This window comes from Mesoplodon mirus (genome assembly GCF_964341445.2).
Source record: "Mesoplodon mirus genome assembly, chromosome: 5".
NCBI classification, from domain to species: Eukaryota; Metazoa; Chordata; class Mammalia; order Artiodactyla; family Ziphiidae; genus Mesoplodon; species Mesoplodon mirus.
The window spans coordinates 89,972,473-89,994,354 of NC_138980.1; the positions used below are offsets into that span (position 1 = coordinate 89,972,473).

Sequence of the window (21,882 nt, forward strand, 5' to 3'; positions counted from 1 at the left end):
GAGCTGCTATTTTAAAAAGAAGTATAAAATGTGAGAAACATGCACTGAATGTTTAACTCAATCAATGAAATAAATAATTGGAAAGTGAGTTAGTCGTAACTAGGGGTGAGAATGTTTGTCCAGGAATCTTGCTGGTAGGAATCCTTTTTTTTTTTTTAATTAAAGGAAAGTTGAGTATCAAGAGGATATAGAGATACAATCGACCTTATACACTTAGAGTGTTTAAAATACAATCCTGGTATTTGTTCTCATCTCAGAAGCGCTGGCTTGGTCTTTGTTACCTATTGGATTTCAGGAAGGCTGACTTGAGATGCGGCGTTGCCGTTTCCTGGGCCCTCACTTATTTTTTTTTCCGGCGCTGTCAGCCAGATCCTTTGTTGTGCCTGCTCTGCATTCATTCTCTCTGCCCTCGCACCTCCAGACAGTGGGATGAGGATTTTTCCTGGTCCTTGCGTTGAGAGCTCCAGACAGCTACCGTCTCAGCCATCGCATAAAGGACGGCTTTAACTATCCAGTGGGTGTCCGGGCTGGGGCGGCGCCACGCCGGCAGCAGACAAGCTTTTGTGTAGGTGTTTGTCTCCGCAGCCATCCGACCCCTGGCAGGAGGCGCGGGCCGCGACCCCCGAGGAGGCGGGGCCTCCGCGCCCTGCTCCGCCCGGTGAGGATTTCACGGTCGCCACAGCTGCCGCCGCCCTCGTTTGTTCCGTTACGTCGCCCTGCCCGGAGCTAAGAACGCCAGACGTGGCTGCCCAGGAGCCCTCTATGGCCTTCATCCCACCCAACCCCGCTTTTTGCTTTTCCCCCCCGCTTTCTTATTTTTCCTCGTTAACAGCATACAGGCGGGGCGCTCGGCAAAACTCAGACTAAAAACAGAGCAAGAGAGAGAAAAAACATATTCGATGCACCTGCCTGGTTCCTCCCGAGTTTGCGAAGGGTCGTAACCATGTCTGAGTCGGGGGAGATAAGTGAATTTGGCTACATCATGGAATTGCTAGCCAGAGGCAAGGTAAGTGCCGGGGCGCGCGGAGCCGCGGCCTGGGCCCCCACTCCAGGCACTACTCGGCCTGTGGCTGTAGGCGTCCCGGGCCCTTGAAGCCGCCGGGGAGGGCGGGGCTGGAGTCCCAGGTCAGCGCTCTCAGCCAGGGCGCCCCAGTAGCTGCAGAATGCAAAGTAGACGCTTTTTTTTTTTTTTTTAATTGCGCGGCATTTCTGAAATGAGCCAAAAGGCACTTGGCCAGCTGGGCGACCGCGGGGGCTCTCGGGACGGCGAGGGTCAAGATCTCAGCCTGCGAAGATAGGGAGGAGGGCCGGGCATTGGCCAGGGGGCTCTCCTTGACGCACCCAGGGCTCCTAAGCGTGGTGACATCGAGTGGTTGACTTCGCCCGTCCAGGCGCGGAGCGCAGAGGGAGGGGCGGACCAGACGGTGAATAGGCGAGGAGGGTGGGATCGCGTTCAGCAAGCAGTCCGACCGTGTGGCGGATAAATGGGAGCAGAACCCCCGTTCGCCAAGCCTTGGCGTTATCAGCACTCCTTCCAGGTCCTTGGCCGTTGTCCCAGGTCGGGAACATTTCAAACATCCTTCCTTTGGTGGGGAGGAGGAGATGCTAAGGTACCGGATTTCAGCCAGGCACCTGTCCCGGAGCCCTTTAGAAACCCAGGCTGGCGCTGTCGGTGACGCATGGTGACCGCGCCCTCGGCCGGGCCGGGTGGCTCCGCGCCTAAGCTGAAAGCCTTGCGGGTAGGCGGGCCTCCGCGCTGCCTCAGAGAAAGTGCCTGGAGAGGCACCTAATTGGTTTACAGGCGGGAAGTGTCGGGAAATGCGAAGGCTGCGCGGTGCGCGGCCTGCCGGGATTCGCCTGTGGCTAGAAGGCGAGAAACGGCGCCTGCGTTTGTCTTCTGCACCTGGAGTTTCGAGAAAAGGCTGTGGCACAGACGAGAAAAGGAGGCCCTGCGCAAGGTCATCAGAAAGAAGGATGATCTGCAGCTCTGGTGCGAGCACCTGAAACATCAGTCTCATACCTCACTAACCCCAACTCCGTGGGTGCTTCAGGCCAGACAGTCCCGCGGCTCCCGGGGCTGGGAGCCGGTTAACGCCCTCCCAGACGAAAGCGTCCCGGGCGAACTGTGAGCCTCCCTGAATTCTCTCTCCTGTTCTGCAAACACGGAACACACTCATCCGAAACAGAATACTTATTAACATTTCGAGGTAGAGGCTGTGCTTCGGGCCATCCCTATCATTTACACCCCGGACCAGAAGTACAAATGGAGGACCCTGGTTCTACTTTTCTTCGAATCCTGGGGCTCCATCCTACAATTCGAGGGGCCTCCTGCACATGCATAGGGACATCCTGACCAGCATCTCCAAGCTCCTTGTCGCCCCAAACAGCTTCCCCTTGGCCACCAGCACCCTGCCCCTCCCCGCCCCATCTGGGATGCGTACTACAGCCCTCTCTACCCTCTGGAGGACCGACCCTTGGGAAAGAAGTCCAGAAGGAAGTGCTGGCCCTGAGCGAGAAGGCTTGCTGCCAGAGGGCCAGAAACTGGCCCTCTAAAGCACACAGCAGGACCCTGGTTGCCTAGGAACTCGGGCGGGGTGGGGGGGCGGCGGGGAGAAGGAAAGAAGATGCCTTTTGTTGATTGCAAAATAAATGTACCACTCTTGATGGGATCGGGAATAGGATGATGGAGAGGTGAGTTTAGGCTCGTGGTGCTCAGACATTCTTCAGAGTAAGCCAGAATTGTATTAGTTAGTTAATACTTTCCTTCAATAGCAGGCAACACTTGATATACGGAGAGAATAGTTTTGAGCTGGGACCAGGGATCTGCAAGTTGACATCCCAGGTGATTATGAAGCAGGCAGGTGAACTTCTCATGAATACTAAATGGGCGAGTAGGGCAGAACCATTAGTGAACCCTTAAAACTTCTTATAATAAAGTCAGGTGAACAAAAACAAACCTCTCAGAATTAGCATTGTGTTTCACAATATGCTCGCTGTAATGAAAAAACAAAACCCAAATAATCTTCTGGCTTCATCCACTGAATTTCTCTGCCTTGCTCTTCAGTAGGCGGACCCTCTTCATTAGGTTTCAGTAATGGACCTGAAACAAAAGCAGGAGCAGGAGGTCAGCTGACTTCCAAAGTTAGAGAGGCAGGTACCCCTGTGAAATCTCTTGAGCTGGGAAGTAGGTTCTCACAGTGAGATCTTAGGACAGTTCTTCCCTCTGCCTTTTATTTGGCGGGGTGGTTAGGAGTAGCCTCCTAACCATTACAACTCAAGCTTATTCTCTGCCCACTTTCCTCACAGCTCCGCCCCCTAACTCTATTTAAAACCCTGCTTATATATGTGATTATACAGGCTTTGAACACCGAATACCTCGCTGAGTATTAGCCATGGACTAGCAGACCTCTGACTTGCTTTATTTTCCTTTGAGAAGTTAGGTTCCACTTTGTAGCTCAAGTTGGTAAGGTAAAAAATAATATGAAACTGATCTAATTACGCCAAGTTCATGGAGTTAAAAAAAAAAAAAAAAGAGCAGAGACTCTTGCCTTCCTAACCCCCTGCCCTTTCCTTCCCTTCCTTCAAAGTTGAGACCAGTGGGTTGACCATCATCATAATTTCTTTCACTTGTCTCTGATGGCTTTAAAATTTTACAATGTTTAATACATGCTCATTGCAAAATATTCAAACTTTACAGAAAATTTTACAGAGTAAAAGGTGGAACTTCACTCCCACCTCCAATCCACTGCATCTCCCAGTGGCAGCAGTTTGCTGTGTGTCTATTTCAAATTAAATTAGCTTACTGTTGTGTTCTTGAATGTGGGAGGTGAGCCTTTCATCTTAGAGTAACATAAAACCCACATGACAAAGTTGATCATCTAGTTTTACTCTATTGTGATGATTACTTTAATATTTAAAGTACACAGTGATCTCTACCATTGTAGTCTTTCTGTTCATCAAACAATACCCTATGAGTATGGTTAATACCTATGATAATTCTCAAGAGGTTTAAAAATTAATGTAAATGGACTTGCTTATATTTCACTATCACAGAAATACAGAAATTTGTACCATTTCTGGCAGCTGCTTTCTGAGGTTTTGTTTTTTTTGTTTTGGTTTGGTTTTTCTTTTGTAACTCATCTCTTTGGGCTAAAAGAGAGCTTTCCAACTCTGTGGTCAATATCTAGGATTACACAAAGCAGTATTTTCAAACTGTTTTGGTCTCTAGAAAGATTTACCTTATTAATTTTTTATCATCTTCATACACTTCTTTTCTTCACACTATCACACACTTTTCTAGAATCATATAATGAAGATTTGATGACAAGGAACATAGAAGAATTTAAATTCAGTATGCTTCTTTATTTAGCATTTAAACATACTTATATTTATGTATTCACAGCCAGAAAGCACTTCTTGTTTCCCACAGTTCAATAGTTACTGTTCAGGCACATCCAAGGAGTACAATAGTTTGAGCAAAATAAAGAGGCTTTGGAAAGCTTACATTTAATTTTAATAGAGAAACAGGCAATGATTCCATTACTTGGTGAATTATTACTTTTAACTTTGAATATCTTTGAGGCACAAAAGATTCAAGAACTTTTATAAACACAAAATTTGCTTTCAAGAAGATGCTTATACTCTGAAAGAATTACGTTTAGAAAATCCTCACATCTGGACTAATGTAAAGCCTTAAACATCTCCTGGGACCAAAACAAACATACCACCAAATGATCTGTTTCAGAAGGCTCAACAGGTAGTTGCCCACACAACTGAATCTAAACTGGGTGATAATACTAAGGTTGTGCCCACTGCAAAGTATCCTTTAAAATATTTTTTTTATATCTTGGGATTGGGTAAAGTGTGTGTGTTGTGGGGAGGAGGAAAGGTGAAGAGAAGATTTAGACGATAGCAGGATCACTTGAACATAGCTAATTTTATAAATATCAGAATTTTCCTCTGATGTTTTTACTACATTACTCGAAAGATAATTTGGGGGGAAAAAACTGTCTCTGAAACTGCTTTGTCAAAGAATGTTTAAATCATATTTTCTATTAAATTGAAATTGCATGTTAGACACTCCTGTGGGCCTGAGTAGGGATGCTAGAGTGAAACCCACGTTTGAATCTTGGCTCTTGGTATCTAGCCATGTGACCTTGAGGGTATCACTTAATCTCCGGATAGAGGTGGAGAGGACTTGTGACTGTTACATGTCCCCTCTGAAGGGAATTATACCTATTTCACAGGGTTATTGCAAGGATTAAATGAATATTCTGTGCAAAGTTCCTAATACTGTTTTTGGCACATAGTAGGCCTTCAGTAAGTAAAGCTATTACATCTAGCTACTTTGACAACAGGGTTGGGTCTTGAGACACCTTATATGAAAACTATGATCATTAACAATGGGAGGTAGAGATGCCAGATAAAATACAGGAAGTAGAGTTAAATTTGAATTTCAGTTAAACAACAGATTTTTTAATGTAAGTATATCCCATTCAATATTGGGGACATATACTAAAAAAGTTCATTATGTATCTGAAATTCAAATATAACATGGTGTCCTGTGTTTTTATTTGCTAAACCTAGCAACCCTAAGTGTAGGAATAATAAGATGCGGTCAAAGGGGACCTGCTAACAACCTCTGAATATTATCGATACTGTTCACACCCCAAGTTGGATAAGGGACCCCTTTGCCCACCAGTTATGCAGCCAATACACTCCTGCCTTTAATGGGGAAGTGTCTGCCAGAGCAGCACTGTACCTCTCATCAACTCTCAAATTGTTGGTCTGGTGCTACCAGTTAGCAGATAAATGCCTCCTGGATTTTCTCTTAAACAAACAAAAGCTTGAAATGGATGGGAAGATAAGGCTTACAAAACATCAAACATGAGTGTACGAAATGAGAGCATGTAATCGTGTTAAACTGAGCAGTAAGACTCTAAGTGCTAGAGGAACTCAGAGTAAAGGGAGCTGATCAATGAGAACTAGACTAATGAGGATGGAGGCTCTAGATTTGCGCCTTGAAAGATGAGCTGGAGTTGGCTCGGCAAGGGAAATCTGAACTTCCTGGCTTGCTGGACTCCTCTCCCCTGAGGTTGTTCCCACAGAAACACTTTATGACAGGTAAGCTTGGCTTGTCAGATGCTTGGGTCAATAACTGGTAAACGTCATTTGTTGTGCCTTCACCTGTAACCTCCTGATACCCAGCAGCTTAGACAGTGCATGTGCCAGTCTACTGTGAAACCCTGTGATTGACTTCATTGACTTCATTGCCACCTTCTTTACTTCCCCTAAGTCCAGGGGCTCTCTTAATTGAAAACCCATGTTGTTTCCACCAGGGGGCAAGGTTTAGAAGTATGCTGGTCATGGGACCTTGTTGCTTGTTCTTGTTCAGGATATACTAACAGAACGGTACCCTGGCTGTTTGACCTCTGACCAAACAGATTAAGAGCCAGTGGTGCCTCACGGCACTGACTCAAGTATGCACCAGGGTCATTAGGACCTGACTTGGCCAGGAATTTAAGCTCTGGTTGGGTATTAGGAGTCAGTGTGGAAAGAGAGCAAGTCAGTTTAGTGAATAGTGTAGAAACTAAAAGGTATCAGGTTTATATTTTAAGTGTGAGGTAATGAACATTTATTGAACGTCTGGTCTGTTTTACCAGACCTGAATAGTGTATGTGTGTGTGTGTTTCGGGAGTGGTGGCTGATGGCAGGTGAAGGAGGAGAAATTGACCTTTTGGACTTCATGAAGCAGATAGATTTGAGACAGCTCACACCCCTGAGATAGAAGAGCAATTACACAACGCCACCAAGCACAAGATATCATAATATAGGCAGGCGTATTGAAGGTCTGTGGACTGGAGGGGGTGATAGATGCGGAATAGGCTTCCTTGTGTTGAATTTTGACCCATGTTTTAAAAGAAACTACTGGAAAAGAAGGTGCTAGGATACTCCAAACTGGGGAGGGGCAGGCACCAAGGGATGGTATATGCAATACAAACTGGGAGAATAATGATTTAAAACACAAAACAAAACACATCTTTCATGTCATTCCTACATAAATGCCTTCAAATGTCTACAGAGAAGAAGCATGGTAATTCTAGGCCCTCCATACTATACTAGATTCATTTTGAGTTGTTGTAAGAGGATTTGAAGGCCGTCAGAGAGAGGTACGGGGAAAGGAAAGAGAAGAATTAAGAAAACAAAAACCCAAACCACCCAGGATTTTAAGTTGAGGAACTGGGAAGGCTCTTGGTATCTTTGAAAACTGGGAGGCTGAGATGGATGGATGTTGAGAGAAAGTGATGAGATGCCCCAAAGCATGGCAGCCAAGGGGGGAGAAATGACTAGGCAAATGGGAGAGTGGTCATTTAGACTGGTGGTTTTCATATTTGCTATCTTCTTACCAATATTCCCCCTCCCCCGTTTTGCTTTTAAAAGTATATGGGTTAAATAGTTTAAATAAATATAGATTTAAAAGTTTATGGATTAAGTTACATTAAAAAGTTTCTAGAAGTAAAACATACACATGTTATAAAGTGCAAATAATACAATACAGTGTGGGTGGGAAGTGTCTTCCGCACCTGACTCCATCCCCTTACTTCTCCACAACACTGTTACCAATTTTTTGTGCTCCATTTCAGACTTACTTTTATTTACTTATTTGCCTATGTAAGCAATATGCCTGCCTGTCTCACCTTTTTTTTTTCCCCAAAGTGGCAACATACAGAATCCATATGGTTTTGTATTTGTTTTACACTATTTTTGAAATCCTTTTCATGGCATGGATGTACATTATGGATGGTTGATATTTAATTTCTATGAAGTCCCCCTGAGATCTTTGTACATGTTTTTGTGCACAATGCAAGTCTTTCAGTGGGAAAGTTATTAGAAGTGGAATTGCTTAAAGGTAGAAACACTGAAATTTTTTGATAGGTTTTACAAAATTTCCCTTCAAATAAGCTGGACCAATCTACACTGTTACAAAAAAGTTTGAAAGTGTCTAGTTTCCCACATTCTTACCAAGTGTATTAACAGAATCAGGTGGAAAATAACTCATTGTCATTTGATTTGCATAATGGAAGGGCTTTCAAATTTATTTTCAGCCAAGTATTGTCTATACAGTTTTTTCTTTAGTTCGTGTTAATGAAACCTTCTAATCTCTTTTACTCTGTCCTTTCGTTAGTTTTGGACCAAAGCACTATTCAAGTGTGCCGATGTGAGATTACAGCCAAAGGGGTATTGTTGAACCCAAAGACCAGAATTAAAGACAGAAACCGACTTCTAATGCTTTTTAATGGTCGAGCCTTTGAAAATCTATATGGGAACATGGTGTAGGACATCATATAGGTAACTAAATTACACACGCATTTGTTATCTTCCTCAGTTCCCTTCTGATTAGGACGCTTCAGAACCTGTGGGGAGGAAGCAGCCTCAGCTCCAGCATGTTCGGCCACGCAGCGGGCATTAATCTGGATCAGAAGAGTCCAGCCATTACTTGGCAAGGGGTTCATCCTCTCTGCGCCTCATCTGTAAACTGAGGGTATTCCACTGAAGACAATTGCTACGGCCCCTTGCTGTTCTTAATTCTGCACTGCCACAGCCTTATTTAATTGTCGGCTGGAGAAGAGGCTATTACTGCTGACAGTGCTGTGGGAAGACGGCGGAACTTGCCACAGACAGAGACTTGTCCCAAATGGGAAATAAAAGTGGGAAGCGTGTCAAAACCTAAACAGGATGCCGCGCTGCAGCTCTGTGGTCCCTTCGCCCAGCTGCTTAGAGCTCCTGTTTTCTCAGTCTATACGTAAGAGATGGAATTATTTAGCCAGCTGGGAGGGCGGTGGCGTGATCTAACAGTAAGGTTTCCAACAACCCCACGTTAATGTGTTTTCGGTTTGCCTTGAAAACTGGAAGAAACGCGCTTGAACCGCAGCAGGTGAACTTTATGCGGCTAGTCTCCGACGTGGAAAAACGGTGCCTGAACACGGGGCGGGCGCCCACCGCCTGGGTGCGTGGGTGCCGGAGCCGTTAAAGATCAACCAGCTGTCCCGATTTCCCCGCACCCTCCGTGCCGGGGGGTGGGAACCGCGCGGCGGCGACGGCGGGACGCACACACTAGGCGAGGCAGGGAGCTGCCGCCTCTAATTCCCGGACAGTACACGGGAGAGGGACCTCTACGCTGCGGCTTGTCCCCGCGCCACTTGGCAAGAACGTGCCGTGCGTGGCAGCGCGGCGCCCTGGTGTGTAAAAGCAGAAGCAGAAAACGAGTGGTTGGTGACCAGTCAGGGAATGTGAAGTTCACGCTACGAATCGGGCCGGAAGAGAAGGAGGAGAGCGGGGCGGGGACAGGGACCCTCTAGGGGAAACCCCCGGCCCCGGTTGGGGTGGCGTGAGCCGGGTCTCGCCCTGGTCGCCTCCCCCGCGCGCGACTCTGTGTGCCGGGTGCGACGGCACGGGAAGGCGGCCTGGGCCAGCCCTCGCCCCGCCGCCCCGGCTAGAGTCAGGAAATGGAGCTTGTCTCTGAATGCTTAGTCCGCGCTTTAGCAAAGCGCACGGAAAGAAAAATGAAGAGCAGAGGGTCGGCGCGGAGCAGTGGCCAGGGCAGTAGTCAGGGGCAGCACCGCCGCACCGCTCCACCGCGGCCCCGCCCCGGCTCGGCCCTCGGCCTCCACCGCCCCTTCCCCGCCCTCACTTCCGACCCTCCGAGGCTTTCTACCCGGCAGGAGGCGAAGGTGGAGGCCCGGGTGGCAGTGAGGAGCGGCGGGGTAGGGGCAGAGGCGGTGGCTGAGCGAGCTGGAACCCCGCCGACTGCCACACCCCCGCCCGCTGCTCCGCCGCTGGGTCTCCCACCCGCCCGCGGCCCCTCCTCCTTTGTGCGGTGGGCGCTGTTGCCCGGGCGACGGCGCCGCCCCGCCCCGGCCCCGCCCTCCGCGGTCCCCTGGCCCTGGTCTGCGCGTGGCTGCCCGCCCAGTCGCAGGCCGCAGGAGCCGCCGCTGCAGCCGGCTACGGGGCGAGATTCACGGAGCCACTGCAGGGAGCAAAGCTCGGCTCTCCGCGTCTTTGCCTTCGCCCGCCCTGGCCTCCTCCTCGCCGCGTCGGTCCGTTGGTCGGGTCCGGCTGACCAGCTCGCCCTCCGGCTCCGAACCGAGGCTCCAAGGCCGCCACAGGGACCCGCCCACCAGACCCAGCCAGGGGCCGCCTGTCTGCCTGTTTGGATCCTGCCTTTGATGACACCTGGCAGAAGGCTACCATGGAGGGGGATGGTTCAGACTCGCTGGTGAGTGGGGGAGAGGGACGGCCGCCTAACGCCTCGGTGGCGGCGCGCCGGGTCCCCTGGGTCTCTCTTTCCCCTCTGCCCTGAGCCGTGAGGGACCCTCCCCCCCCCGCGGAGGAGCGAGGGCGGACGTGTGGTGGCCCCGCTTCCTCTTCGCCTTTCCCACCCCGGGCAGGGTTCCGCAACCCGGGGCACCCCCTTTCTGCCCCTCAGTGGGACGGTCGGACTCGGGGCCACCGGGGCCCGGAAGAGTGCGCCACTCCTGTGCGTTGATGGCTCACCTGAGAACCTCGGGGAGTTTGGGCGGGGCTCTTTAATGGTATTCAGATTGTAGAATTAATTCGCTTTAGGGAGTCGGGTGCCCGTCGCGGCCCGGGGCGCGTGTCCCGCCTTCCTTTGTCTGGGAGCGCGGTGGCGCCGGCTCTCGAGTCCCCCTCGGACCCTCGCGGGCCTGGCCCGCAGTCGCCGCGAGCAGTGTGGCTCCTCCCCGCCTTTGCCTGCTCGCGGGAGGCGGGCTTACTCCAGCAGCTGTCGGGGTACAAGTGTTTTTGTTTCAAGGGGTCGGATATGCAATTCTTTTCAACTTGCTAGTTTCCCGTCGAACCTCATTTATTTTGAAATAGCTTAATTGGGGGAACCAGCACATCACATTTCTCTTAATCAGGTTGTTTCCTCTCAGTGAGTGTAAAATGAGCACTAAATTTTTCTTTTGCGTAAGAATTGCTTTATATCCATCGTGATTAGCAAGCTTATGCACTGCTCTGTGTACAAGAAAAGTGGAAATGATTTTAGATCTTTCAGTGGGAAGTAAACCTCTCATAAAATGGGGCGTGAGAGCCTGTTCTGAACATTCAGGACAATAATTTCCTTTTGAATCAGATGTCAAATTCTTTACGAAATGAGAGAGGATGTGAATATTCTATATTCTTTGATGTGAATTGTGAGGTGTGGATATCCTCCAAATTTACTAAAACTATGACGTGATGTGGGCTTTTTTTAAACATTGTGTGATGCATCAAGAAACGCTGCATCACAAGACCCATTGACAGTGATAAAGCCAGTTGGCTGAAGTGCTATTGTCAGGGATTATTAAAGCACTTGGGGTCATTTTAAGGGGAATACTCACATGCATTTTTATTTAACTAAAACAAGTGAATTAATTCAGTTTTAATTTTCTGTGTTTCCAGTAGTTGAAATGATTGTACAGGGTTATGAGTACTTTAAAATTCTACCATCATTAAAATTGCAGGGATGCTAAATATAGATTCATAGCACCTGAAGTTTGGGATCCCTGGGGAAAAACCACACAGGCAAAGGATGGGAAAACTGGTATGAGGTCATCAGACCTTTTTAGTTGTGATGAGTCTAAATGTTTCTCACTGAAAATATTGCAAGCCTGTAGTATGAGAGCGCTTATAATGGTTCCTTCTAATCCCCTATACCCTTTTAGTATTCATAAAGTGCTTTTAAGATAACTGCTTTGATATGCAGCCTGAGAAACTCTTGCCTACATTACAGTTGCAGCACGTGGAAAATGGTCACATTTAATGTAGAAAGTTGCTGATAATTCAGCTTGTAAATAGATTTCAAGTAGAGTTCCATGAACATAATGGCTAACCCAGTTTTTACCAGCTCTTGTTACTTGCCAGTTACAGAGCTAATGTGCTAAATAGGAATAATCCTATTCTTAGTGCTATATACTTAATTATTATTATTATTATTATTTTTTTTTGCAGTACGTGGGCCTCTCACTGTTGGGGCCTCTCCCGTTGCGGAGCACAGGCTCCGGACGCACAGGCTCAGTGGCCATGGCTCACGGGCCTAGCCGCTCCGCGGCATGTGGATCCCGGACCGGGGCATGAACCCATGTCCCCTGCATCGGCAGGCGGACTCTCAACCACTGTGCCACCAGGGAAGCCCTATATACTTAATTTTTATTGAAGTAATCTACTTTCAGGATTTCACTGAAGTCCTAAATCAGTTAATTAATAATGATTTAATAACTTAATAATTGTTGATGAAATATTATGGTCCCCTAATACTTTATGCTAATTTTTCTCATACTTCAGGTTTTCTCTATTTTTTTTCTTTAACCATTTCATGTCCCTTCACCTCTAGGCAATGGATGATGTGGGGGACATAATTAATGGTATAGACTTTCATAGCCAAAACGAAACTTCAGACTTTAAAAAAATCTGTTTAATTCTTTTTTGAAAGGTAAACACATGTACTTATACAAGAGGTACAAGCATGTTAATGTATTTACACACTAAAAGCCTTTGATTCTGATTTCTTTTTCTCAACTTAAGGTTACCATTAAGAATATCGAAAGAGAGCTCATTTGCCCGGCATGCAAGGAGCTGTTTACCCACCCACTGATTCTCCCTTGTCAACATAGTATCTGTCATAAATGTGTAAAAGAACTCTTACTGATGCTTGATGATTCATTCAATGACGTGGGATCAGACAACTCCAATCAGAGCAGTCCTCGACTTCGGCTTCCCTCCCCTAGCATGGATAAAATTGACAGAATTAGCAGACCAGGTATGTGGTAGAACCTGGGGTGGTGGAGTTTGGTTATCTGTTCAGTGATAATTGTGGAAGGGAAATTATTTTCTTTGTTTTGGGGGGTTAATCATTCCAGGTGAATAAATTAAAACTATAGTTAGAAAGGAATCCCTCTCTCTTTTAAAATGAACTTTTAAAACGTCAAAATGAACTTTTATTGTCTTTTGGTATGCATTTAAAATGGATATTGGGTATTGAAAACGAATTTTGTATTGAACCCGTTATTAACTGTGTCTGTATTTTAGGGGGTGTTCTGACCCTGTGAAGTCCTTTATATGAGGAATGAAATAATGGACCACTGAAGTACTTACTAGGGAACCATCTGTGTATGGTAATAGGTAAATAAATATGCAGAATTAAGGGATGAGACTACATAATGCCCAGTTCTAGAAGACTTTTTAGTGGAATGTTATTTGGTATCATTTTATTCCATTTTATTCTTCAGCCATTTTTTAATCCAAATTTTAAAATAAGGATTTTGAACATCAGCTGAACAGTAGTGGAATTCTGTAGTAGTGTGTAGATCTAATTAGATGTATAGCACATGTACTATACCATTATTTATTTATTTTTAAAAATAAATTTATTTATTTTTAAAATAAATTTATTTATTTTTGGCTACATCGGGTCTTCATTGCTGTGTGCGGGCTTTCTCTAGTTGCAGTGAGCGGGGGCTACTCTTCATTGCAGCGCATGGGCTTCTCATTGCGGTGGCTTCTCATTGTGGAGCTTGGGCTCTAGGCGCACGGACTTCAGTAGTTATGGTGCGCAAGCTCAGTAGTTGTGGCTCACGGGCTCTAGAGTGCTGGCTCAGTAGTTGTGGCGCACGGGCTTAGTTGCTTCTGTGGCATGTGAGATCTTCCCAGACCAGGGCTCGAACCTGTGTCCCCTGCATTGGCAGGCGGATTCTTAACTACTGTGGCACCAGGGAAGTCCTATACCATTATTATATAGCCACTGTTTAAATTTTTTCCTATTGGGATTGTGTTTCTTTCTTCTGAACATCTATTGCAGGATTAATGTAGATCAAAATTAATTTAAAATCATTGGGAACAGGGCCACTGGGAAGTTAAGGGCCAAAATCAGCAGTAAGGGTCAAGGGGAGGCAGAAGTTTGGGTAGAAATACCACAGCATCATGTTCAGCACTTCCTTCCTATGGAGGAAAGTCCTCGAGTGGCCATGAGCACCAGACTTCAGGGTTTCATCTCTGCCCAGTTTGGGCTTTGAGGTTTTCAGTTTAATCCTTTTGTCCACTCTGTCTATTTCTCCCTCTTTAGTGTAGGAGTAACTTTTTAATATTGTAAAAAAACGCTTTTTTTAAAATCAGAAAAGAATCTTTTTCTCCTCATTTGCATTTTAGAGAATGCCAACTTTTTTGGTCCATGCTGTGATATGGAGTCTCCTTGGGCAATATTTGTGTCTATGTGCTCCATCAAAGAGTGTATAAGAGGAGATTTGTTCTAAGAGTGGTATTATGGTATTTTAAAAATATGAATTTTTTAAAAATGGTAATCACCAGTTCCTTGGAGGATATTTTACACACATAAAAATTATACGTATATACAAAAAAGGGAGCATTAGGTAACGATGGGAGTGCAGGATGTATGAGGTTGGAGAGGGTTATGCTCTTTGTGAAGTCATCACTTTTATGTTTTCGTCCCTGTTAGGAAACTGGCATACTGAGGAGGGGAGGGAAGACAGTGATAGCTTGAAATCATTCTACCAGATAAAAATTCATATTCTGTTGGTAGATCCTCATTGGATAATTAGGGACCCTGGCTTGATTGACCAAGAAGGTTCACTTTTTGTATATTAATATTCGGCACAGACCATTAAATAAAATTCTAGTTGAATACTAGTATTTCTACTGATCATTAGATTGAGCTCACATGTGTATTTCATGAAATTCTGTGTTTTATATAGGCTTCGAATCTTAAGATTTGGTTAGTTTTTATGTGATCGATATAAAGTATGAATGAAATATAGATGAAAAATAGTTAACTGTTTCTGTTTTCAGGAACTTACCTAGCACAGTAGTCGGTAGACGTTCAATAAGTATGTGTTGAGTGGATGTTGAATGACAAACGTTTGCTATAAGATTTGTACAGAGCATGCCATGATGGCTTATATTTATCGATGATGGCATTTTTTCCAGAACAAGAGATCAGAAATAGATTTACCGAGATGTTCCTCCCTCTTCTTTAGGAAGAACCCTGTTAAGCTGTATTATGTCCTCATGGGGGGCAAGTTAGAAAGCTTCTCTGTGGAGATCAATGATAGGAAATAAGAATATTTGGTGAAGGGATGACTGCAGAATATGAGGGCTGCCTTGTGGAAGAGTAGTAGTACTCTGGGTATATTCACAGCAAAAATTCCAGATGTGTCCAGTACACTAGACACATATGGCTGTTGAGTGCTTGAAACACATTAGTCTGAATTGAGATATGCACTTGTACCTCTTAGAGTGAAAAAATGAATATAAAATATCTCTAATAATTTTATATTACATTTTGAAATGATAGTTTTTGGATATATTGGGTTAAATATGTATTACTAAAATTAATTTCACTTGTTTATTTTTACTTTTTTGTGGCTACTGGAAAATGTAAAATGACATATGTGGCTTACACTTTCACACATATTCCTTTCAAATAGCATTGCGTGGGTCATTTGACAGATTTTAAAATAAAAGGATGCCTTGAAAGGAGAGTAAGATTTGTGTGTATAACACTAGCATGTTAAATTGTGTAAAAATAAAAGAGCTATATAACTGTTCATTTTTGGTCAAATATATGCAAGCTTTTCTCCCATTCTGTATTACCTGTTGTCATTAAGATACAATCATTGTTAGTAATGTTTATTTACTGTGTTGATTTAGATCACTTAAAAAAACCAAAAAAAGATGCTTGATTTTTACTTTATATATTCAACAGTTTTCAGAAGTATGATTGTTTAAAAATACAAATCTATAGGATAAAGTATAGGTCTCTTAAGTGATGCACCAACAGTGATTAATTCTGAACTGTGATAGGATAAGCTTGATGACTGTTTTACATTGGTGACTTTATATAAATACCATGTGTACCAGGAAAAACATTTTTTTTTACTGTTAATTCAATAATTGTATTATGTGTAGGACACAGTTACTGCTTTATCTTTTGTTAACATGTTGTGAATCTTCTCTTTGAAATTAAATTCTAAATCCAGCTTTCTGTTCATTGTTCACAGCGTCACAACGGAGATCTTTGGGGTGGAGAGGTAGAAAATGCTTTATTGCTTGTGTGGCCGCAGGCAGTATAGTGTTAGATTTAAATTAAATAACTTTATATAGATAAAGTTTTTTTAAAAAATAAACATCAGTGGTCAAGTCTTCAAAATCATGTAGAAAGTGAACAAATTTGGCTGACATGACTTAAAGGTCAACAGGACTAAAATTCCAAGCAATTTCTGATGTTTTTAAATGGAGCTCTGATTATTAGTGCTTGCATTTTGCCATGTATACACACACACACACACACACACACATATCCATTATGGGATATTTTTAAAGAAAATGACATCCCCTTGTTTTTTTTTAATGTTACCTTAAAAATGCTTTACATTTACTTAGTGGAACAAAGCTTGTGTTGACAGCCATATTACCCTTTGGGAGGTTAAATAAGCCAGTACTTTCTTCTGTATATAAAAATTTGCTTAAAGGTATTGATAATTTTTATAGTTAATACCATAATCTTTGCTTGTTTGTGCATATGGTGTATATTTTGTTTTTATTTTAAGGTATTTGGGATCAGAGTTTTAACACTCAGGTCTCACTTGTGGGTAAATAACGTACATTGCTTTTGTGTGAAAGGTGGGCCAACCCATTTTATTAAAATAATTTTTGTTTTTACTCCAGTTGACCTTTAAAGTAAAATTGGCTATTTTTTTTCAGGAATGCTGGTGATACCTTAAATTTTAGTGGAGAAAATAAACACCTGAAATGTATCCCTTTTCTGGTTTCCTCACCTGCTTCTACATGCCTCGATTTTAAAATCTTACAGCCACTTCTAGAAGCCACATGTAATCCATTCTCTTACAGGCTTTAGTGAGTCCCTGAGAATCTTAAGTGTTGAAATTTAATAATTAGGAGGAAAGATAGGAACAGTTTGCTTAAAAAATTACCTTGTTACCTACTTTTGATTCAGAGGGTAGTCGAGAAAAAGTTTTTGCAGTTTGAAAATGCTAATACTCAAAGGGTAAATGTAACTAATAGGCATCAGATGGTCAGAACGTGGAAGCATTAAGGTGGAAGCATAAGGCATCAGCCCAACGCACAACACCAGGAAGCCCAACGTGAGTGTCCAGCATGAGGAGAAATAGTCTACTTAACGTGTCCAGGTGGTAACAGTGGGGAGGTTGTTTGCAGCCAGGATATGGGAGAAGATGCAGCTGGCACAGGTTTGGAACCTGTTATGAATTGACTCTCTTTGTTTTGAAATACTTTATTATTCTCTTTGATCATTTAAACGGTAAAACATATGATGGAAAGCTGACTTTTTGGGGGGGGATTTGCTATAAACGAGTTTGAAATTTTTTTTGCGTCTTCATTTTATAATTGTGTCATGGTTTATGCTTAACTAGTTTAATCTGTCTTTGAAGTTAAAGGTATGGGGGAAAGATTTGATTCTGTGAGATGGCAGTGTTCAGATAATTAGCAAATATTATTGACCCCGCAAATGGAGTTTGACATAGAAAATTGCATTGCTTGGCCTATATTGCTTCTTTACCTCTCTAAGACATCATTACTTTTTTTCCCCATTATATCATGCTACTGGGTAGTACTGTCCCATAGACCTTTCTATAATCATAGAAATGTTTGACCCTGTACCATACAAGGTGGTAGCCACTAGCCATATGTGGCTCTTGAGAATTTTAAATGTGGATACTACAACTAAGGAAATGAATTTTAAATTAAAATTTAATTAAATTTAAATAGCCACATTTGGCTAATGTTTACTATATTAGCGGAGTTATAGAGAAATATTGATTCTGTTCTGTTTTATTCTTAGTTCTACTGTCTTGATTTTTTTCCATCAGGCTTACTTCCCAGAATATCCTTAGATCTGTCCTGTTTTCTTTATTGCCCTGAATATATATTCTATTGATTGTTTTTATGAAAACAATGGTAGAAGTTAAGACAGATGAAATAAAAGTTCTTTAGCAGATATATTGATTTAATATTTTGATATAAGAAGTTCAGTGTGATGCTTTACACCTTGGTTTTTTTTTATTATAAAAACAAGTTAAAAGAGGTTTACAGAAAAGGGATAAAACTTTTTTTCTAAAATTTCTGAACATGAGGCCAAAATCTGGGTGTCACCAGTGTATGTGTTAAAGCGTGATTTTACTGGCATAATTTACTTTTGTTTTTCCCCATTACTTAATTGATCACAATCTTCTATTCATAAAACCAATAATTCATTTTTTTAAAAACATTGACTGTTGAGATTAGTTATCCATTTTAATTTCTATCACCTAGTTCATGTGTGGAAGCATGCAACTAAATATGAATTTCCATTTGTTTAAACTTGACCACTGTACTATATCACTTCCAGAATTATTTGGCTTGTTTTTTCACTAAACAAAATTTTCATTGGCATGTGTTTTAAAAGTAGCTCTGCTGCTTATTTTATTATGTGCCTGCTGTGGTGTGAAATATCTTGTACTGTACTGCATGTTTTTAGAATTATTATAAGAGTATATTTTATGTAGGATTTTCAAATTTTTATGGGGAAGATTTTTTTGTATGCTTTTTTGGGTATATTTTAAAATATGAAGGTTAAAAATATCTTTAAATATTTTGAAAATATTTAAAATTTAAAATAGTGCAGCTGCATGTGTGTTGCATAAGTAGCTTTGGGGGCCTAATGCCATTTTGCATGGTGTAAAGTCACTTCAAATGAATAATATCGTGGGCTGATGACTAAATTTTACCTATAGTGATTTATGTTGTGATATGCCAGATATCTTTTAAGACAGTCTTCAGTGATGGTAGTAATGTTGCCAAAGCAATATTAACATAGCTGTTTAAAGACCTTTTCTAAATGTCGTATACTAAGTTTAACCATTCACTTTTGGTACTGGATACATAGTAGTATGAAAGAAGGCTGTAGGTTAAAAAGTTTGTGTTTATATTTAGGAAGTTATTTTGCGGGCAACCAAGGCTACATACTCAAATTTATACAGAAGAGGAGGGAACATGATAGGCATACACCTGTGTTAAACAGACCACCCCAGATTCTAGTGAACCTGTGGGTAAGGACTGTCATGCCTTGGTTTCTTGATTTGTTAAAATCAGGATAATACTGAAGAAGAGTGTGATGTTTAAGGTCATTCACTGTATTATTTATATATTGTAAAGTTATCTGTAATTTTTTTGATGTATCTTCTGGCTTATGAATTAAATAATCTTAATGATTCTTTTTTTCAGGTCATAAGAAGATATTAAATGGTTGGTTCCTCTTAAAGTCACTAGATTCTAGATCTATGAATGAGCTTTTTACTCTTTTATAGATTGCACTCAATTAAGTAATGATTTTGCCTACTGAATTTTCTAGATAAAACAATACTACAGTGGGATACCCTCTCTTGCAGTGGTTCTTAACGGTTTTGTGGTCACATATTCTTTTGAGAATCTGATAAAAGCTATGGGTTGTTTAACCAGAAAATATGTATGGATACATACATGCGAAATTTTGCATATAATTTCAAATAGTTTACCAAACTATTTGAATCTTCCTGGAGTCAATCCATGGACCCTAGCTGGGTTAAGGACTCTTGCTCTTTTATGTATAAACTCAGTTCCTATCAATGAGCCAAGGCTGTGTTCATTTAAATGCAAGCCAAATTCCTTTGGGAATGATATATGAAATTAACTATAAATGTTAATTGTATAATTTCAAAAGATCTTGACCCTGTGTAGTATTGTATTATATGTTTTGTCCACATACCTGTTTGATTTAATATGGTTTTTATATGGGATTTATTATAGAATAATTTCATTCCTTTTTGATTTGATCACTGTTTAATAACTCGGGCTTATCTTTTGTATGCCAAGGAAAAACCATGTAAAAAAAAGCATTTTCAGTACATAAATTGATTTATATGGAGCCACTTTGAGTATTATGTTTTTGCAATATATTTGTAGTCTTTCCAAAACATGACTCCTTAGTTTTCATTTTATCCATTTTCCTACTGATGTAACTAAACAAGGACTTAACTAATTACACAGGCTGGAAGCGCAATTCATTGACCCCTAGGACAACTACTTTTCCTTGTCCTGGCTGTGAACATGATGTGGATCTTGGAGAACGGGGAATCAACGGTCTGTTTCGAAATCTCACTTTGGAAACTATTGTTGAAAGATATCGTCAGGCAGCCAGGGCAGCCACAGCCATTATGTGTGACCTTTGTAAACCACCACCTCAAGAGTCCACAAAAAGTTGCATGGACTGTAGTGCAAGCTACTGCAATGAATGCTTCAAAATTTATCATCCTTGGGGTACTGTAAAAGCGCAGCATGAGTATGTGGGCCCAACTACGAATTTTAGACCCAAGGTAAGTGAAGTTTCTATTAAGTTAGAGTATTAAACTTAATGTGGTAAGATAAATTGTAACAAGTCTAGAACCTGACAGTAAGAAGGGAAATAACTTTAAAAGCTGGAACAAGAAATTAAGGCCTAGTAGTTGGAGTTATTTAGTATGTTGCTAAACATCCCCAGAGCTTAGAAGGCAATATTATGGTTCACTCTATTACAATACAGTGTGATACAATACAATATATGAATGCTTGTAATGATAAATGACTAAGAGAGGAAAGGTGATGTCAGATATACTCTCTAAGATTGAAATGGTTAAAGTTAAAAAGCTTTTGTGCTTTAATATAATAAATCCATAATTGTCTAAAAGATGTGATTGGGAAACATTCTGACATTTTTGGTTACCTAAAATTATATTATGAATAAATAAGAGTAACAACAGCCTAATAGTTTGAAGCTTATTATATAATGGTTATATAGTATTTGAAGTGGAATTTGCATTTCTTAAATATTCTGGGTAATTTCTATAGTAATGTACAGAAAAACTTTATGAATGAATGAAGTTATAGATGAAACAAAATAGTGAATAGTGTAATTAACTATAGTCAAATTCTAAAAAGGTGTCTCATCCTATAGAATATTTGCCTTATAATTTTGAGTTCTTGCATTCCTTGCAGAAAGCCTGACTTTATATTCTATTTTAAATGCAATGGCTTTGAGAATGTAGGAACCTTGGCATGCTTAGAAATTTGAAATCTTTTCCAGTTTTTCTCCTGGAGCTACACATTGGTATTAAGACTTTTTATAATGGAATTTAAAAAAAAATTTCTCTAAGTTATCAGACCAGTTGTAGTTGCTTAAAATATAATCTTTTGGAATAATGGGCAGCTTTTTGATTTCCATTAAGACACTAGTTTAAAAGAATCCTCCTTCTTTTCCAAATGAAAACAGCTACATTATGTAAAAATTCAGTGTAACTATGATGATAGTTTACAGAGTAAACAAAAAGGTAGAAACTTAAATCAGGAGAACACAGTTCTAAATTTGGTCAATGTGTGTGCAGTCAATATGTAGAAGCAAACATCTGGAAGCTTATAAAGTGTTCCAAGACTCTCTTAGTAACAGATTTCTTGTGAGGATAATGAGGCTATGGGTCCTCATAAGTTATTTGTTATGATACCTTAAAAAATATTGATCATGATCATTAAGAATTTACCTTGTCATTATGATCAGAGGACCTTTCTAGCTTGTTTAAGCATTTCACTTAAGTCTTATGGGAAGTAAATTTTTACCTTCTTATCACCAAGTTTAGAGGAAATAACACTTACAAAATTAATTGACCATTTGAACCCTCAAATTGAAAAACAGTAATTCTAATGTAGAGAATTCTCATATAATGTACCAAATGCTTTTATTTCTTTTTACACTTTCATTACTTTAAATGGCTTTATTTAGTGATTTCA

At 41.7% G+C, this 21,882-nt stretch overlaps 1 protein-coding gene across 2 annotated transcripts in view; it reads left to right on the forward strand.

Annotated features, from left to right (window-relative positions):
• The first annotated feature begins 822 nt into the window (after positions 1 to 822).
• Positions 823 to 21,882, forward strand: part of TRIM36 (tripartite motif containing 36) — a 45,992-nt gene continuing 24,932 nt past the window's right edge. The window contains exons 1-3 of one of the 2 annotated variants that reach the window (XM_082622616.1): positions 823 to 1,006; positions 12,583 to 12,817; positions 20,113 to 20,438. In XM_082622616.1, coding sequence (XP_082478742.1) covers positions 944 to 1,006; positions 12,583 to 12,817; positions 20,113 to 20,438 — 624 coding nt within the window. In that variant the 5' untranslated portion in view covers positions 823 to 943. Of the gene's footprint in view, positions 1,007 to 9,967; positions 10,277 to 12,582; positions 12,818 to 20,112; positions 20,439 to 21,882 lie in introns of those variants that run through there. The other variant, XM_082622615.1, reaches the window with a different exon arrangement.